At 38.2% G+C, this 17536-nt stretch overlaps 3 protein-coding genes across 14 annotated transcripts in view; 1 reads left to right on the forward strand and 2 right to left on the reverse strand.

Annotated features, from left to right (window-relative positions):
• PBLD (phenazine biosynthesis like protein domain containing) overlaps positions 1 to 6038 on the reverse strand; it is a 74058-nt gene extending 68020 nt beyond the window's left edge. For 3 of the 6 annotated variants that reach the window (XR_014297862.1, XM_082673204.1, XM_082673201.1), the window contains exon 1: positions 1566 to 6038. The gene's annotated coding sequence lies outside the window, so the exon portion shown is untranslated. Of the gene's footprint in view, positions 1 to 483; positions 600 to 1565 lie in introns of those variants that run through there. The other 3 variants (XM_082673203.1, XM_082673202.1, XM_082673205.1) reach the window with 3 other exon arrangements.
• HNRNPH3 (heterogeneous nuclear ribonucleoprotein H3) lies at positions 582 to 11345 on the forward strand. Of its 5 annotated transcripts, none has more exons than XM_082673198.1 (10): positions 582 to 599; positions 6058 to 6192; positions 6721 to 6859; positions 7369 to 7553; positions 8011 to 8097; positions 8384 to 8499; positions 9531 to 9666; positions 10403 to 10498; positions 10573 to 10665; positions 11044 to 11345. In XM_082673198.1, exons 2-10 carry the CDS (start codon positions 6081 to 6083, stop codon positions 11118 to 11120), a joined length of 1041 nt encoding a protein of 346 aa, XP_082529324.1. In that variant the 5' UTR covers positions 582 to 599; positions 6058 to 6080; the 3' UTR covers positions 11121 to 11345. The 5 variants fall into 5 exon arrangements, with proteins under 5 accessions (XP_082529324.1, XP_082529323.1, XP_082529326.1 ...); XM_082673197.1 differs by lacking the exon at positions 582 to 599 and adding an exon at positions 685 to 781; XM_082673200.1 differs by lacking the exon at positions 582 to 599 and adding an exon at positions 808 to 1011.
• Positions 11346 to 12676: 1331 nt separating this feature from the next.
• Positions 12677 to 17536, reverse strand: part of RUFY2 (RUN and FYVE domain containing 2) — a 54703-nt gene continuing 49843 nt past the window's right edge. For 2 of the 3 annotated variants that reach the window (XM_082674170.1, XM_082674168.1), the window contains exon 17: positions 12677 to 14853. In XM_082674170.1, the coding sequence (XP_082530296.1) occupies positions 14572 to 14853 (282 nt within the window). In that variant the 3' untranslated portion in view covers positions 12677 to 14571. The remainder of the gene's footprint in view (positions 14854 to 17536) is intronic. The other variant, XM_082674169.1, reaches the window with a different exon arrangement.

Consider the following 17536-nt stretch of genomic DNA (forward strand, 5'->3'; position numbering starts at 1 on the left):
CTAGGAACCTCGGTGGTATGCGAGTCTGCACAACCAAAAATTATTTTTTAGGCGTCACTTGTTCGTGCAATTTTCAAGAATGCAAAGCACTATTCAGAAAACCCGAAATCGGGTGCCTCAAGCGGCTGATGGGTCACTGAGATTACAAAATGGGAGACATTACAGGTGAGAGAGAATGCGAAAGCGAGAAGAGGAAGCGAGGAGTGATCTGCAGGGAAACTTCAATCACGAGCATCCTCCCCCTCGCCCCCAACGATGGGGCGGCTGGGCCGGCAGTGTCAAAGCCGGGGGAAGGAGCCCCAGCCCAAGAACCTAAATCAGGGCCTGGCGGACACTCTTGTATCTTCCCAGCTGAGAAGCCCTACTATTTTTACCGCATAATGCAAACATGGTGGACAAGAAATGCCCTCCCCGCGTTTGGCAGCCGAACCACGTGGCTCCCTTTCCACGCAGGTGACGCTGAGGTAGGGGCGGGGCCTTTACCGAACTTGTTCTTGGTGCGGCAGAGCAGCAGAGAACTTTTCCACACCCCGACGCCACGGTTCCTGCAACACAGGACCACTATTGCCTCTTCACATCCTCCCCGAGAGAGCAGAAAGGTGACCTCTGAGGATCTGATAGTTTTATGGGAAGCAAAAAGGTGGAGTTCGCAACCTCTTTCTTTAACTGGACTACCTCCGGGCTCCTCTCCACCTCTCCCCACAACAACCGCGCTTCTCACCAACGCGCAAGCGCACTTCCTGCCGTCCGCTCCAAGGCTGGGCTGACTCTCTTGTCTCGCGTGAGTGGGGCCTGCCGGTCTTCCTCGCTCTCGCTCCACCCCCTCCTCCTCGCTCGCTCTCTCCCATCCCCCCAAGCCAGTCGCTCTGCTGCGCAGCTCCCTTAGCGGTTGCCGCCGCCGGAGACGGTTGGAAGAACCGTTGTGGGAGCGCTGCACGAAGCGGGCGACTTCTCCCTGCTCACGACCGGACCCCCTGAGCACCGGAGTCGGTGCTACTGTCGCCCGACAGGGTATCTGAAGTAAAAGGGGGTAGGTTGGGCTGGTGGTTTCGAGAGCGGAGTCGGGAGAAGGACGAAAGAGCGACTGGGAGGGGGTGGGGCTGCGGGGGGGAAGTGTGGAGGTCGCCGCTCGGAGGCGGCCAGGCTGCGCCTCCCAGGCGATCTCCCACTTCAAGGAGGGCGGCCTGCCGGGGGGAGGATTTACTCAGGTGGAATTCAGTGAACGAAACCGAGCCCCGAAGTGGGGGTCATCCAGCACTTCTCCTTTCCCTGCTGGTTTGGCCTCCGCCATTTTGGGTACGGCGGCGCGGCCAGCTCAGCTTCCCGCCCTTCTCATCTCTTTCTGTTTTTTGCCCATCAGCTTCCGAAAACTGATTTATAAGTCCGTGGGGTGGTTAAAGGTCCGTGGAAGGGATGAGGGTGGGGAAGGAAGCGAGCAGGGAAAGGCTGGGCACTTGGGTGGCGGGAGGATCTGGGCCGTCGGGCGCGCTCCCGATGGAAATGGCGCCAGATGGGCCTGGCCTCCCACCGCGGCCTCCCTTCCTCCGCAGTCTCGGCTGGGCTACCTGGGCCGGCGGGACTGCGAGTGACTTCTGACGCAGATTCCCAAGATGAGAGAGGCTGGAGCTGGGGGAGGAAAGCCAATGGCGACGAAGGCGCTCAACTCCCAAATCCAGGACAAAGGAGCCAGACGGCCTCCTTTGTAATTCCGCCGCCCGGTGGCGAAGGTTTTTAAGCCAGGCTTGGCTGCCGGGCGGGGAGGGGGGGAAGGGGCGTACTCTCCCTAGCTCTTTGGTCTCTAGGGCAGCTAGATAAACGAAAAGTCTCCGGGGCGGAATAAAGGACGCTTAGCCGGCCCTTATAGTCCAGATTTGGAACTTCGAAAAGAGTACGTACTCATTTTCCAAAGGGTTTTTTTTTTCCACGCTTCTCTTAAACGTATCGAAAGACTTTGTGGGTAATTGTTTTGTAAGCAGAAAAGCGGGTGACTTACCAGATAGGAATGTGAAATGGACTTATTTCAAATAGGTCGTCTGGATCCAGTGAACTGTGGAACTAGGCTTTTGGAACCTGTGGGCGGGGGTGGGATGGTTTAGCAGTGGTTTTGTGTAGTTTGGTAAATATTGATTGGGTTAGAATTTAAGTAGGAGTTTTATTTTGGGGAAACGGTTGTTAAAACACAACCAGTGATGGCAAAACTGTGTATAGGAATTGAATGATTAAATCTCCAAGGGTTGGATTTTCTGCAGAGATTGTTTGGGGATTAAGGCTGTAGAAGTAAGATACTTCAAAATACAGTTAGGGTTTATTTTCTTTTGGTAGCTAAGCATGTTTTCTATTTGGTGTAGGGCTGTAGTAACGTTTTGACCAAGAAAATAAGCCTGCTCAACAGAAAGGCAAACTGCAAGTTCAGTCATGTGATGCTGTGATGATTTTCGGTCCTTAGAACAGTCGGAGAACTGGTTCTGTAATTTTCACTGAAGACCATACAAAAGGGACAGGCAGGCTATTTTTCCAGCTTTAAAAACAAAAAACTCTTCCTGTTGTTGAAGATGTTTTATGATTCTTGTGGACTTTGAAAAGAAAGCCCAGGGTTTTCTATACTAGTTTCCTAGTATGTGATGTAACAGTTTCCCTGCTTGGATTACTCTAGAAACCTTTTTTTCTGCCCTCTTTTTCATCTGCATCATAATCTGGAAATCCATCTAATTGCCTTTATATTTTTAATAACTGTTCTGGTGTTCTTGGCTGAACTGCAGTGGCTGGTAACATTGTTCTAGAGAAGAACTTGATCATTTTAGAGACCTCACCACCTTTAGGTACTAGAGGTGTCTCTAATTTTGTTTTTATTTAAAAGTAATGATGGGACTTCCCTGGCGGTCCAGTGGTTAAGACGCCGCGCTCCTAATGCAGGGGGCACGGGTTCCATCCCTGGTCGGGGAACTACGATCCTACATGCCTCATGGTGTGGCCAAAAAAAATTAAAAGTTCAATTAAGGAGCAAGCATAGTGAAAGGGAAATGATGTAAAATTACCATGTTAAGCATTTCATCACCACTTATTGACCAAATATTGAAGTTCCTTCTCATTTTTTTAGCAGCAGTGGACTACCATTTAGAAAGTTATTAATGCATCAAACTCTTACTGTGTGTGTTATACTTAGGAAAATAGTATATGCCTCTATGTTATAAAGGAATTTTATCTCTTGGTCTCTATTAGATGCTTTTTCTTAACAGCTTTGGGATACAGTTCACATACCATAGACTTCACCCATTTAAAATCACACAACATGTGGTCTTTTGTGACTGGCTTTTTTCACTTAGCATAATGTTTAGGAAATTATATTTAAAATCTCATATAGAACTGACTGAAGTTATTTTAGTATTTCAACTGCTGGTATTTTAATTGGTGCTAACACTAGAAATTCTTTAAAAAGCATTGTGATTAGCCATGGCACTGTTGCGAAGAAAGGTTGAGGTGGATTATCCTGAATAATTAGGAAATGCCATTTAGGTAGTTGCCGAGACAGCTTTATTAAGGTATTAGAGCAGATTGTCTTTTTTTATGTGTTTAGAGTTCGTCTTGGTTTTGTTTTGTAAATAGAATTCTAGGTTCAAATTTTGAGTTTTGAAGAGATAGTAGAGTATGGCTTTCTTTATTGTGTACTCTTCATAAACATGGGATGGAGAGTCACCCTATAAAATAGTTTGTCTTCCGAATCTGCTTAATTTATCCTGATTTAGAATTGTGTTAACAGCTTGGTATTTTTTTATAGGCTATGTTTGTTGTTTTTATATAGGTCTCATTGATATAGGCTGATCCAAAAATCAGAACTAGTTTGCCTAGTATTTCTTGGAAAGTGCTAATAAGATTTATAGTAAAGATACGTCAGTTTTTGTTTTTGTTTTTGGTATTTGTTCCTGAAACAGTACCTTTACATTGAAAAAAAGGAATGTTCTAAATGAAATAAAACCACCATATCTACGGTCTTTTCACAACAGATTAGATTGGCTTTGCAAAGTTCTTAAGTTTTTCATGAGGAAGTTAATATTTGAGGTTAGAGCCTCCCTATTTTTTCCTATTCTGTTCTTAAATTCCCCTTTGTAGAAAACAGTTTTTAGGTTGCTGACAGTTTTTGTTAAGAAAATGATAAAGATCTCCAAAATGTCTCAATTTTTTCCTCAAAGCCTACTTTCAGGGTGACTCGAGCTAGTTTTTTAATTGTCTAGCTAATCACATATCCTAGTAAACATTTCCAGAGATCCCTTTTTTTCCTCTTTCTCTCTGCTTTAGACAGTTCCTAAGGACACTTGAAAACTTAAGCCTTTGTTGACTTTGAAAAAGACTTGTAACAGTCCTTATTTCCTTTCAAGATTCAGGATGGTTTCCTATCCTTTAAGGTTCAGTTATTTTGTTTGTGGGTTATTTCATTAGTTTTACAGGGCCCCTTAAAATCCAATAACAATGGCCACCATTGAATGATTACCATGTTGCAGACAAAGCACGAATTCCTTAACAGTCCAGTGAGGTGTAAGTACCACTGCTGCACTTTACAGTTAAATGCAGAGGTTAAGTAGTTTGCTTAAGTTAAGTAGCCAGTGAGTGGCAGACTAGGGATTCAAACCCAGGGTTTCCTTTCTCTTAAAAGTTCTTCCCAGTTATTTTTGTGCATAATAATTAGTTGTAATGTCAGATAAAAATTTGCATTCCTATTTTGAACATCTGTGTCTAGAGTGGCACTTAGCGTTCAAAAAAAACAGCGAAACAAGTACCAAATGTGATTCATGTGATTCATATGCCAGAGGTATTTGCTTAATAACCACATTTGGATAATTTCTACATTAGCTTGTTTTAAATGTGTGGATTCTAGGGAAAAAATTTTACTCTTTTGAGATGCTACCCCTAACAGTTGCACTGATAATTAGATTGTGTGAAATTAAATATTAGTGAATACTGTTTATATGAAATATAATCCTCAAGCTTAAAGGAGTCAAGTGAACAAATTGTTTTGTTTACAGGGGAGGAGGTGGTGAGGGAAAGGTTTGAAATATTCAGGTGAGTAGGATTCCTACAGCTGCATAGTGAAATTTATAAGATGTGGTAAGTTTCTGCAGCTGAAGGACTTCTGCATTAACCTCTTTAAAATGTTGGGGAATTTTAAAAGAAAGGATGATTGTCTCTTGGGAAGGGAATTTGGTGGATGGGTTCTTTTTTTGGGGGGGAAGGAGGGTGTCTGGTACCGTTTTTAATACTTTTTGAATGTGATTGCATTACTTTTTAAAAAGTTCTGTCTAAAGTAGTGAGTAAACTGGTTTTTAATATTACTGTCTTCAATAATTTCTAAACAGGTGGCTTCAAAAAACTGAAAGCCATTCACTTTTGAGTGCCCTTTTATCTCAGTTTTAAAAGTCAGCCTAATTAACTAATTGTAAAACTTGCTTTTGGGGAGTGTTTAAATCAGGTTTAAACACAGATAGGAATTTTTCCCCCTTCGAAAACAATTTGGTGTGTTCAGAATTATAGTGCATCTATTAAGTTGAGACTTTTAATACCATTTTTCCAACATCAAAGGAGAATACTCATTGTACTTGTGACTTAGGCTCTTACTGTGAATGAATGATGGTACTATGTACAACTTTTGGGTAATTAAGTTTTAAAGAATTTGCATAACTATTCAAGTGAATAATAAAACCTGGAAAATTTGAGATGTGAGGAAGAGGCTAGAGTTGACATTAAGATGACAGGGTGAAGAAATAGAGTTTGAAGACTGATGGTGGAATTATGTAAGTTTTCTTAAAATTGGTTAATATATAATATTTGATACTTAGAAATTCAGTACTTTGGTGGGGGGGGGTTCAGGTTTCACTGCCTTTTCGCAGTCTTTTTGTCTACCCCCAAATAGAAGGTGTTGTACCGTTGTATCGTGATGCTGTCACTGAAGTCACTGAACCATAGTTAACATTTCCTGTTGTGCACCCACTGAGAGGTGTTTCTTCAGTACCTCTGGCAAGAGTGTATTTTGATTGACTGCTTTATGTGCTTGTTTATTTTTTATAGCATTTAAATCAAACGGTATTGAGATGGATTGGGTTATGAAACATAATGGTCCAAATGACGCTAGTGATGGGACAGTACGACTTCGTGGACTGCCATTTGGTTGCAGCAAAGAGGAAATAGTTCAGTTCTTTCAAGGTACCTCTAGTATTAGTCAAAGTTTAGTAGTATTTTAATTTTATATTTCTATTACTCAGTTTTTAATTTGTAAAACCCATTTGTTTGGGGGACTTTTTGATTTGAGTATATCTGGGTTAATGTATTAAGTTACGAAATGTGCTCCAGTTAATATTCAATACAGAATGTGTAAAAATATATAAAACCTAACTAATACGCAATAAACTTAATTGAGAGTAATTATGTGTGATAAAATGAATCATGAATTAGCATATGGAGCATAGTTAAGTTTGATTTTTTTTTTCCATGTAATATTAGGTGGGCTTTTAGAGTGTGTGTGTAATTTTAAAAGACATTGGTCGCAGAGAAATTTTTATGTAATCCAATAATATTTGAAAAAAATCTTCCTTTTATATTATGGGGTGATGGGAAAACTAAGCTTTTTTGTTTTGTTTTGTTTAGACTTGTTTTAAATATTTGATTCAGATGGGAATGTTTCAGCCTTTAACACTGTTCCCCTTGATGGGGTTATTTGTCCTTGGGTTAAAGGGTTGGAAATCGTGCCAAATGGGATAACATTGACGATGGACTACCAGGGGAGAAGCACAGGGGAGGCCTTCGTGCAGTTTGCTTCAAAGGAGATAGCAGAAAATGCTCTGGGGAAACACAAGGAAAGAATAGGGCACAGGTGGGGATGGAGAGTTTGGGATGGTGTTAAATTTTTATTTTTGGGGGTTGTGGGTCACTATTGCTTAAATGGGGGGGTAACAGTAACATTTTTCTGGGGTAGTTTAAAAGAATTGATAATTATCTAAATTTAACTTGGAAACTACAGATTTGGGTGGGGAATTAATGCTATAATAGTTTGCTTAAATTAAAATTAGATTGTTTCCATTTTTTGTAGGATGTTGATAAATGCTTTTGTATAATCAACTGTTTTCTCTAAACACCTATTACATACTAAAGGAAACAAGCTTAAAATTATATTTTGTGAATTGTTTTCAAATGATTTGTATGTAAAACTTAAATATTAATTATTTAAGTTTGTAGGTGTAAAAAATGTTAACTTTTGGTGTATTTAGGCAATTTAAATTGGGTTATATCTAGATGTAGAAAAACTTACTGCATTTTGCCCAATATTTTATTTACTCTAGTACGTTTATGCTGAAACCTGTACCTTAAACCATTTTCAAATAGGTATATTGAGATCTTCAGAAGTAGCAGGAGTGAAATCAAAGGATTTTATGATCCACCAAGAAGATTGCTGGGCCAGCGACCGGGACCATATGATAGACCAATAGGAGGAAGAGGGGGTTATTATGGAGCTGGGCGTGGAAGTATGTATGACAGAATGCGACGAGGAGGTGATGGATATGATGGTGGTATGTGTATCTAATGAACAAAGGTTCTGTTGTCATTTTCTTAATGTTCCTGACACTTTGTCAAGAAATACAGAAATGGCAGTAATTCAGTACCTACTAGGTTTTAAAACCTGTTCATGAAAAGATGGATTCCCATGGCCAGCTATGGGACTTGATTGATGCACATATTGGCACCTGGTTTACTTAACACAAAAATTTTTTAAAGATTGTTACGTTTTGACATTTTCTGTTTGGCATCAGGGTGAAAATTAATTTTGATGTCTAAATGGATCCTTCTCATATTTTTAATTTCCACTAAGTGTTAACTGATTTTTTCATATGCACTAAGTTGGAAGTTGCAAACTTTGGGGGAGGGCAGAGTTGCCAGACTGCTTGCCACAAAACATGCTTTTGTAAACTGGATTATAGAATTTGTCTCTTCAAAGCTTATTTGTGTATTTCTCCTTAAATTACATAGGTTATGGAGGTTTTGATGACTATGGTGGCTATAATAATTATGGCTATGGAAATGATGGCTTCGATGACAGAATGAGAGATGGAAGAGGTAAAATATATATTAAAGACATAGTCATTTTTAGGTGAATTTCAGTATTTGCTTTACATGCACTTAGTGGTAATATAGGTGACTTGTATACAAAAGTCAACTCAGGCATATTTCAGTGCATTCCTGCATAGGGCTTTAATACAGATGTATACTTACAGGAAAATTCTCCATTTGATATTTAGAACAACTATAAGTATTAAGATTTCTTGGGATTGTCAAAAAAGGGGTGTAGATAGGAAAAGGTGTGTATAGGGAAGAAATAATCTTTGGAAATCTTATTCTCTAGGTATGGGAGGACATGGCTATGGTGGAGCTGGTGATGCAAGCTCAGGTTTTCATGGTGGTCATTTTGTACATATGAGGGGATTACCTTTCCGTGCAACTGAAAATGACATTGCTAATGTGAGTAATTTTAGTAATTTATTAGTGACTTTATGCATAATCATAGTCTCTAAATTTTAAAACTCTTTAATGTACTCATCTTTGTCTTTTTAGTTTTAATGTCAAAAATCCCTTTAATAGGAAAATACATATGTCCTTACCTTCACTAGTTGATGAATGTGTGTCCGTTGTGTGCCAGCCTACATAAGATTCAAGCAAGTTAAAAGCTACATTTATATAAAGTCCAGTTAATAATTTCGTGAAAGACTGACGAGCAGAGTGGTGATGACTGGAAGATTTTCCTTGTGTCAGGTTTTGAAAGTGTTGTAAATATGTGATAAGTCAGTAAGTTTTAGTGGTGTGGTTTAGCTTTCTAGGCTTATGTGATAATCAGAAATTGAACTGAAAATAATGGTAGTAGATGCTGCTATTACTGATTTGAAACTGGTTTGTTTCAAATTGGTTAGAGAATCAGCAAATTTCGGCCCATGGGGCCAAGTCAGTCACTGAGTAGTTGTGATAGAGACCCAGTGGCCTACAAAGCTGAGGGTATTTATTTATCAGCTAGCACTTAAAGAAAAATTTTGCTGTTGATCTTACTGAGAACCAATTGGACTAAGTTCCAGGTGCCTTTTGGGGTCACTTAAATCTGGTTAACTTGTGATTAGAACTAAATGATGTATTTTGGGAGCTCTGCATATACAGTGGGTAGGTTTATCAAACTCCATTTTTCTGAGTCATTTAACACCCAATTTCTCTGCATATGTCAGTCTCAGGTGACTTTTTTCAAACAATTTTGAAATACCTTTCTTGGGAGTGGGCTAGGGGAGCTTACTCTTCTCCCTCTCAGTATAGTAAGGAAAATATGGCTTTTTCATTTGTTTAAGGTAAACTGTTCTCTAACTTAGAAATGTTTTTTAAATTTAATATCCCCTGGCTTATTTTAAAAGAGATCTCTTCTTTTCATTTGTTTTAATATACTTAAAACCAAAGTGTGTGGTAATTGGCTTTCAGTAATCTAAATAGAAAAGTAAAATAAGTGTTTTCTTTAGTTCTTCTCACCACTAAATCCAATCCGAGTGCATATTGATATTGGAGCTGACGGCAGAGCAACAGGAGAAGCAGATGTAGAGTTTGTGACACATGAAGATGCAGTAGCTGCCATGTCTAAAGATAAGAATAACATGCGTAAGTGGTATAACTTTCTTATTTGTAATTCCTCAAATGTAAAGAGGTTCTGGGATCTGTAGGTAACTCTTAGCAGTCTGGGGCCTGAAACCATGTGGCCTCTAATAAGTTCAGACTTCAGTGGCTTTCTAGGGGGCTTTTTATTGAAGTTTACTCAGACTCTTAATACTTGACAGATTATTAGAGTTTAAGTTACTAAAGAGAAAAAAATAAGTATGTTTTTTGTACTTGCCCGAGTTTCTGTGCCATTTGCAAATTGTTTCTTAACGTATTTGTTGATAACTTGGGTAAGTTATTCCTGCATGTCATCAAATCTGTTTTTAAGCCATTAAATTTTAAACTCCACTAGTGATTCCCAAATCTGGCCACACATCAGTCACTTGATACTTAATAAGTTGTTCCAGACCCTACCCTCAAGCTACCCTCAATATTCTAATTCAGTATTATGAATGGGCCTGGAATATATTTTTAAGACGTATACCAGCAGGTTCTAAAATAATGTCAGCCCTTTTATAGATAAGGAAACTGAGGTGTCAAACACTTGTTACTTGTTCAAGCTTGAACAGTTTGAACAAAACTTAGATTTTAGTCCTATCTGGCCTTCACTTTGTCACTCCACTAGGAATTTGCAAGCATACTTTTTCAAGTTAATATCAGCCATTCAACCTTTTCACACTTCTGCTGATAAATTTGATCCATCATTCCTTTCTTCCATATTACTTTTTTTCCTCTAAAGAACATCGATACATTGAACTCTTCTTGAATTCAACTCCTGGAGGCGGCTCTGGAATGGGAGGTTCTGGAATGGGAGCCTATGGCAGAGATGGAATGGGTATGTAAAGTTTTTAAAATAAGCTGACTTAGACACTTAGCAATCAGTCTCAAACTTTTTTTCTTTTTTTAAAGATAATCAGGGAGGCTATGGATCTGTGGGAAGAATGGGAATGGGGAACAATTACAGTGGAGGATATGGTACTCCGGATGGCCTGGGTGGTTATGGTAAGTGTCTGATTACTTTGGTTCAGTTTGTGTTAGTCCCCTTATGTGGTGCAGAGTTAAAGTTCATTTATTGTTCTTTTTTAAAAAAATATTTACTTATTTGGTTGCGCTGGGCCTTATTAGTTGCAGCAGGCGGGCTCCTTAGTTGTGGTTCACTGGCTCCTTAATTGCAGCATGCTTGTGGGATCTAGTTCCCTGACCAGGGATTGAACCTGGGCCCCCTCCGTTGGGAGCGTGGAGTCTTACTGTGCCACCAGTGAAGTCCCTTTTTTTTGTTGTTTTCTTTTTTAATTGGAGTATTTACAATGTTGTATATATTTTTAGTATCTTATGCATTTATATCTTCTAAACGGTTCTTAATGTCTTTTTTTCCCTAAGGCCGTGGTGGTGGAGGCAGTGGCGGTTACTATGGGCAAGGTGGCATGAGTGGAGGTGGATGGCGTGGGATGTACTGAAGCATAACCACCGATATAAAAGTCCTGACAACAGCATCTGGTCTACTAGACTTTCTTACAGATTTAATTTCTTTTGTATTTTAAGAACTTTATAATGACTGAAGGAATGTGTTTTCAAACTATTATTTGGTAAAGCAACAGATTGTGATGGGAAAATCTGTTTTCTGTAGGTTTTATTTGTTGCATACTTTGACTTAAAAAAATAAATTTTTATATTCAAACCACTGATGTTGATACTTTTTATATACTAGCTATTCCTGAGGATGTGCTGCTTTCATAAGATTTGGGTTGATGTATTTTACTATTAGCTGTACAAGAAGTAGTTTAGTGTAATCTTAGAGGACAGTGGTTCACCTCTGCATAAACTACAAGTCTTAATAAGCAGACATCTAGAATAGAGCTTGGAAAATAATTAGTGTAACTCTTTAATAATTTCTCCTTGACAATACTGTAAATATAAAACCTTAAAGATGAATTTAGGTGGCTTCAGGAGTATAAACTCAGCTAATTCTATATTATTCTTTTTCAAAAGTCATTTATCAGGCATAGCTCTGAAATGTTAATGATCTAAGAGGTATCTGGCTATATGAATATTCATAATTGTGTTACCTGCAGATGGGAGTGTTTAAAGTTTAAATTCTAGCCCTAGATTTTAGAATAAATCCCCTCAGCACTTGACTGACGTACCAAAAAAATGTTACCCAAAAGTGATAGTTGTAAGTTCTCAAAATGTCTTAGACTAAGTTAAGGTTCTCAGTGACATGAGCATTCAGTGCAAGTACAAAGATATTTACCATGGAGTATAATTAATTCTCACAGATGTATTTTCAGTTTCCAGCCCAGTAGTTAAAGCATATGGTTTTTTAATAACAACTGTATAGATGACTACTTTAAAAAAAAAAATGTAAGACACAAGTCCATGTCTTGAGAGTCTTGAGATTGGATTTTGCATCTGATGATATGTTTGGAGTTTTAGAGCCATTGTGTTAAAAAATTATATGTAGCAAGGAAAAGGTGCTTTTTTACTTTTAATCCCTTTGATCAATATGGCTTTTTTCCAAATTGGCTAATGGATCAAAATGAAACCTGTCAATGTGAATTCAGTTATTGAACTTGTTACTTGTTTTTGCTAGAAATGTTATTAATGTAATAAATATCATTGTGGGAGATAAGAGTAATGGCGTCTGTCCTAGAATGCTTTGTGTCAGTTACTGATTATAAATCAAATTGGTAGAAGGTACTATGTCTAATTGAAGATTAGACAGAGTGACTAAGGAATGATTTCTCCTTGTTAGAGAAGGCAGCTTGATAACGTAAGTGGAGCCTATCAACTGGAGTAGTGATTCATCTTATTGCCTGTACTCCCTTAATTACCTATTTAAGTACTAGGCTCATACCACTTTTTTTAAAAAGATGACGTGCTTTTATTTCCCCAGGATTACCCTATTAAAACATACGCCTTCTAAAGTGGGCTAATTTTTCAAATCTTTTATTTGTTATATAAAATTCACATTTTAAAACTGTGGATAGAAGAATTACAACCACAATTCCTTGGCACCATGATAGCATTACTGTGGTAGTACTCCTAGATGAGGGAATGGTATGTGAAGTTCACAAAGTACAAATTGACAGTTCTGTAACATAAAATCCAAAATTAGTAGAATGGTTTCTAGATAAAAGTCAAAACAAAATGGAGCAACTTGTATTACTGTCATAAAAGCCTGCCTACAAAAAGCCCAAATCAATGGTGATGACATGAGTTTTGAGTGGCAAAGAATTTAAAGGGGGACTAAAAATCATGGTTTATTTGTTGAATGAAACCAGCCTTGGAATTTAAGAAAATCACATTTTAAATTTAAGCAGTTATAAAAAGCAGTATTTGAAACTTTTCATTTTTGCTTATTCTCATTTTCAGCAATCATAAAAATGTTAATCCAATCCCATCAGTACAAAATAGTTCCAAGAATATAATTCATGTCTCAAATATTCCTATCAGAGCATTAAGGACCACCTATAAATCAGTATGTCAGTTCTAACTGAACACTGAAAACTGGATTAGGGAGAAGATAAATCCGAAAGTAAAACAATGGTTTCATACTTTGGCAATTTAGAAAGTTAAATAATTTTAAACTTCAATGGAAGAATGTACTCTGAGGAAACAATTCTATAGAATAAGCAACCATATCCTAGCGGGGAGGGAGGTAGCCATGATTCATTAGTGCTCTTAGGAGTAACGTGGATACCTATGACATGTTTAAAAGGTTCTCAGACTTAAAGTGCATGATTTAAATTAGGCTTAAAAGTAGAACCCCAACTGCTGAGGCTGTTCAAATGGTTAATTATACAAGGGTAACTGGATTAAATTCTTGCTATGGCAAGGATTAGTGTTTATTGACGTTCATGCTTGAAATAGTTCAAATATGAATTTAATGGCAGGGCTGAAACTACATCTTTACCCTAGGCCCTGGCTTGGGAGGTGCTCAGTAAATGGTAAATATTTTATTCTGTACATATACTGTAGTAGTAGACTGCTACAGTGTAATGCTTCCTAAAAGTTACTGGAATGGAAACAATACAGAATTTTTTTACTCAAGACTGTCATCAAAAGCAAAGTTTTATTGCACTTTAGACTTCTTAAATGCTTAGGGGAGAATCAAATCAGCCTGTAATCCCTGCTACTACATTTTTTTCTGGGGAAGGGTTTATGTTTTGACTTTCAAAGGGGGTGTGAGTCCTCCCTAAGAAATGCATATGGAATTTTAACTTACTTTCAAAATAAAAAGTTTTCAGGCAAAATAATACCTCTGTAATGCACTGTTATCTGAAAGTTATCAGCAAATGTCACATTGACTTTTTAGAGAAGGAAGGCCTTTTCTAATGCAAAATGGGCAGAGGAAGGCAGAGCAAATAAATATTGTGAAATCTTACCAAGGTAATGAAAAATGTGTTGAAATATAAATGCTTCTAAAATGTGCATTTCCAATTTTTCAGAACTGTGAAGCTTTAAAGTGCATTAAGAAAATTACAGGCACCATCAAATATCAGTTTGACAATCTGGAGAATCAAACAATCTGAATTCAGCCCTATTTTTAAGGTCTTTACAAAATAAGGCAAATGTGTTAGCTATGCTATCTGACCTCTCAATGGCATTAAGAAAAGAGTTAACATGATTACTACATCAGGAATTAGGATAAAGTTACTGTAAAGCATGCCCTATCAAATTCTTTCTGAATTACAGTGGGGGAGGAAATGTCAAATTATACAATTTATAATTCCCGTGAGTTGAATATGGGTACAGTAAAACTGGTACCAGTGCTGTCTGAAAGCTGCTTAAGAGGGACTGTCTTAATATGCTGTATACACGTTCATACATAACATTCATCGTAGGTACTTTTCATACATAAGAATTTAGTTCTGGAATATTATGGCAAGTTAGATGAGCATCTTTGAATCAGTAATGCGTGACAGGAATCACAAACCCGTACTGGCTTTGGTGAAGAAGGCAAAGGCAGTTCGTTGTCAGAGCAAGCATTACAGAAAATTTCCCCACAGTTTCTACAGTGGTGCTATTAAATGGAAAAATCAGAGAAAAAAATTGAGTAAAATTAGCCATATTTGCAACATAACTTTTGGACTCACTTCCTATCTCCCTTACCTTTCTCTTAGAGAGTGAGAATTCCTTTTCACAAAGTTTACAATGTGTTGCTTCTTTGTCTTTCAACCAAACCAGTCCCTAGTAGGAAAAATACAAATATTAATGCTCAAGTTGGTAACAAAGTTACATGTGAAAATATTTTCAACTAAGAGCATTTTATAGGAATAGATACGTAGATTAACCAAAAATGAGTCCTTTTCTTTGAAATAGTTGTAGATTTAACGAGTGTGGAATTTGCTTCAAAATAATCTGGGTGAGGAAGAAGGGATGTGGGTTGAATATAAATAAAGCAAGGTTGGCCATATATTGATAAATAGTGAAACTGGGTCATGGTTCATTTTATTCTCTTTACAACAGAATATTTGAACATTAACATGACATGTTTTTAACAAAAATCTATTGTGGAAAGTAATTCTCTTTAAGGAAAGAACCCTAGTAAACCTACATCGTTGGAAATGCCTCATAGATTAACTGTGGTTTCCTTTACTCATAGAACTACCTGTTACATCTGTGGGAAAGAACTACAAAACAGAGCTGCCAAGTAAACTATGAAAAACGTAACAGTCAAACTTTTTATCTTAGGTATTGGCATATCCCAATGATCTGTACTGTTGTAGGGTGTGATGGCTTAGGAGTGAATATGATTTGAACCTAATACATTTTTAGAGGGTGTCAAATTCAGAACCAGGAAGATCCATCTCCTGACACTAAACATGGTCCTAAAGTAAATCGCTTGAGGAAATTGGATCCCAAAGATTACAGGAGGGGAATTTTGAAGTGTGTCTTTTTTTTTTTTTTTTTTTTGTGGTACGTGGGCCTCTCACTGCCGTGGCCTCTCCCGTTGCAGATCACAGGCTCCGGACGCGCAGGCCCAGCAGCCATGGCTCACGGGCCCAGCCGCTCTGCAGCATGTGAGATCTTCCGGACCGGGGCACGAACCCGTGTCTCCTGCATCGGCAGGCAGACTCTCAACCACTGCGCCACCAGGAAGCCCGAAGTGTGTCCATATTTCATTGGAGATCAAACAAGCCTAACTAAAAGAATTGTGGGCTGACTCACATGATAACTTATTTTTGAAAGGGCTATTTTATCTTGAAGATTATGAGTTTGGACGAACTAAGGTAATTGGCAGTGGAAAGAATCAGAACATGTGAAATTCCTTAAAAATTTATTGACTTAACTTTGTGTTACACATAATTTAAAAAAAAAAAACCCTTTACACTTAAAAAACAAAAAAAAAAGGGAAAGAACCCTAAAGAATATCCAGTCCAGAAACACTTAAGGATAAATTTTCATTATGTGAAATGCATGAGTCTGGCATTATGTATATATACCTTATATACAGCAAATCCACAAAATTTGAAGAGATTTTGGAAATCAGATGATTGATTTCGTTATTTTAGGTAAGACTTCACCTTAAATTCAGTTCTACACTGCTATTAATTTCCCTCACCTTCTGTAACTCACAAATTTAATAGTTACTATGTAAACTTTAGTGGCAAATATAAGTAGTGTCGAACAGGTGGAAGTTAACTTGATACCTAAAATTTCTAACTTGACCCATTCTTTCTTTGTTGTTGTCGTCGTTGATTTAAATTGAAAACAATTATTGAAGAATTTGGAGGGAAAATTTTGACCCATTCTTAACTAACCAAGCTCTTGGCTAGAAAAAGCATTTGTTTTTCCCCTATGAAAGCAACTTTGTTGGGTGGTGCCCATTTTATTTCAAGAAGACCTAAGTGAAAGATGAGTCCTCTGCTTCTGATTAATCTCATCACATCTCCCTTTCAGAAACAGCCCAGGCTAAGCTACATTGCCACTGCTTCTAAAGAACCAAGTATATCTGATTACCACTTGGGAGATGGAACAAGTGCCACCTACAACAGTGTACCTCTAAGGCGTAAGACCTTTACCAGCTAATGAGAGAAAAGTCTTCCAAGCAGAAGAGCCCACAGACATATTTCTCAAAAGCCTGAGTTGTCTTGAAAGCCTTTTCTACCTGACAGAGTTCTCTGAAGAAAGTGAGACAAGGACTAAGTATTCACAGATCAAGGTCACAAGGTTAATATCAGCTGTTTTTATTTCACAGTCTTAACCAGCAGCTATTATCTGATATAGCAGAGGTAAGACAAACGGTGTTGGGTTACTGCACTTCAGGCAGTCTAAGGCTCCTTCGAACACAGGATTGTAAGAAGTGAAGGTTTTAAAAAAAAGAAAAGAAAAGGGAAAGCCTAGACAGCTTATATCAGACACACCAGCAGAGTCATATGACTTGAATCGTGGAATTTTCTTTTAAAGCAAGATGGGGCCGTAAAGATAATTCAATCCAACTTGAAGAACACCATAAAAAGGAAAGTGATTTGCCAAATGTCCCAAAGCCACCTAGTGGAAGCAACTTTGCTTCCTGCCCAGCTATATTTGTAAGGGATGGAGAGCCTGATGTGAAGCAGATTTCCAAGCAGTATCATTTGGTTCAGAAGTAACCTTCTGACATCAGGGTTGAGCTTCCAACTTTATTTCCAGACTTATTTTAATTTGACTGAACTTACCCTGCCCCTCTCCCAAAGAGAAAAGCTGTACACTGTACGGTAAGCCTAGTGTATTAGCTGGAAGGGACCTCAGAGATCAGCACCTTCAAGCTTTCATTTTACAAATAAGAAAACTTAACACCCAGACAGCTGAAGTAGCTTCCTCAACGAAACAAAGCTGTTTACAAGCAGAGCCAAAACTAGAAGGGAGAAAGCTACTGCTCGGCAAACAA

This window comes from Grampus griseus (genome assembly GCF_964374135.1).
Source record: "Grampus griseus genome assembly, chromosome: 16".
Taxonomy (NCBI): Eukaryota; Metazoa; Chordata; class Mammalia; order Artiodactyla; family Delphinidae; genus Grampus; species Grampus griseus.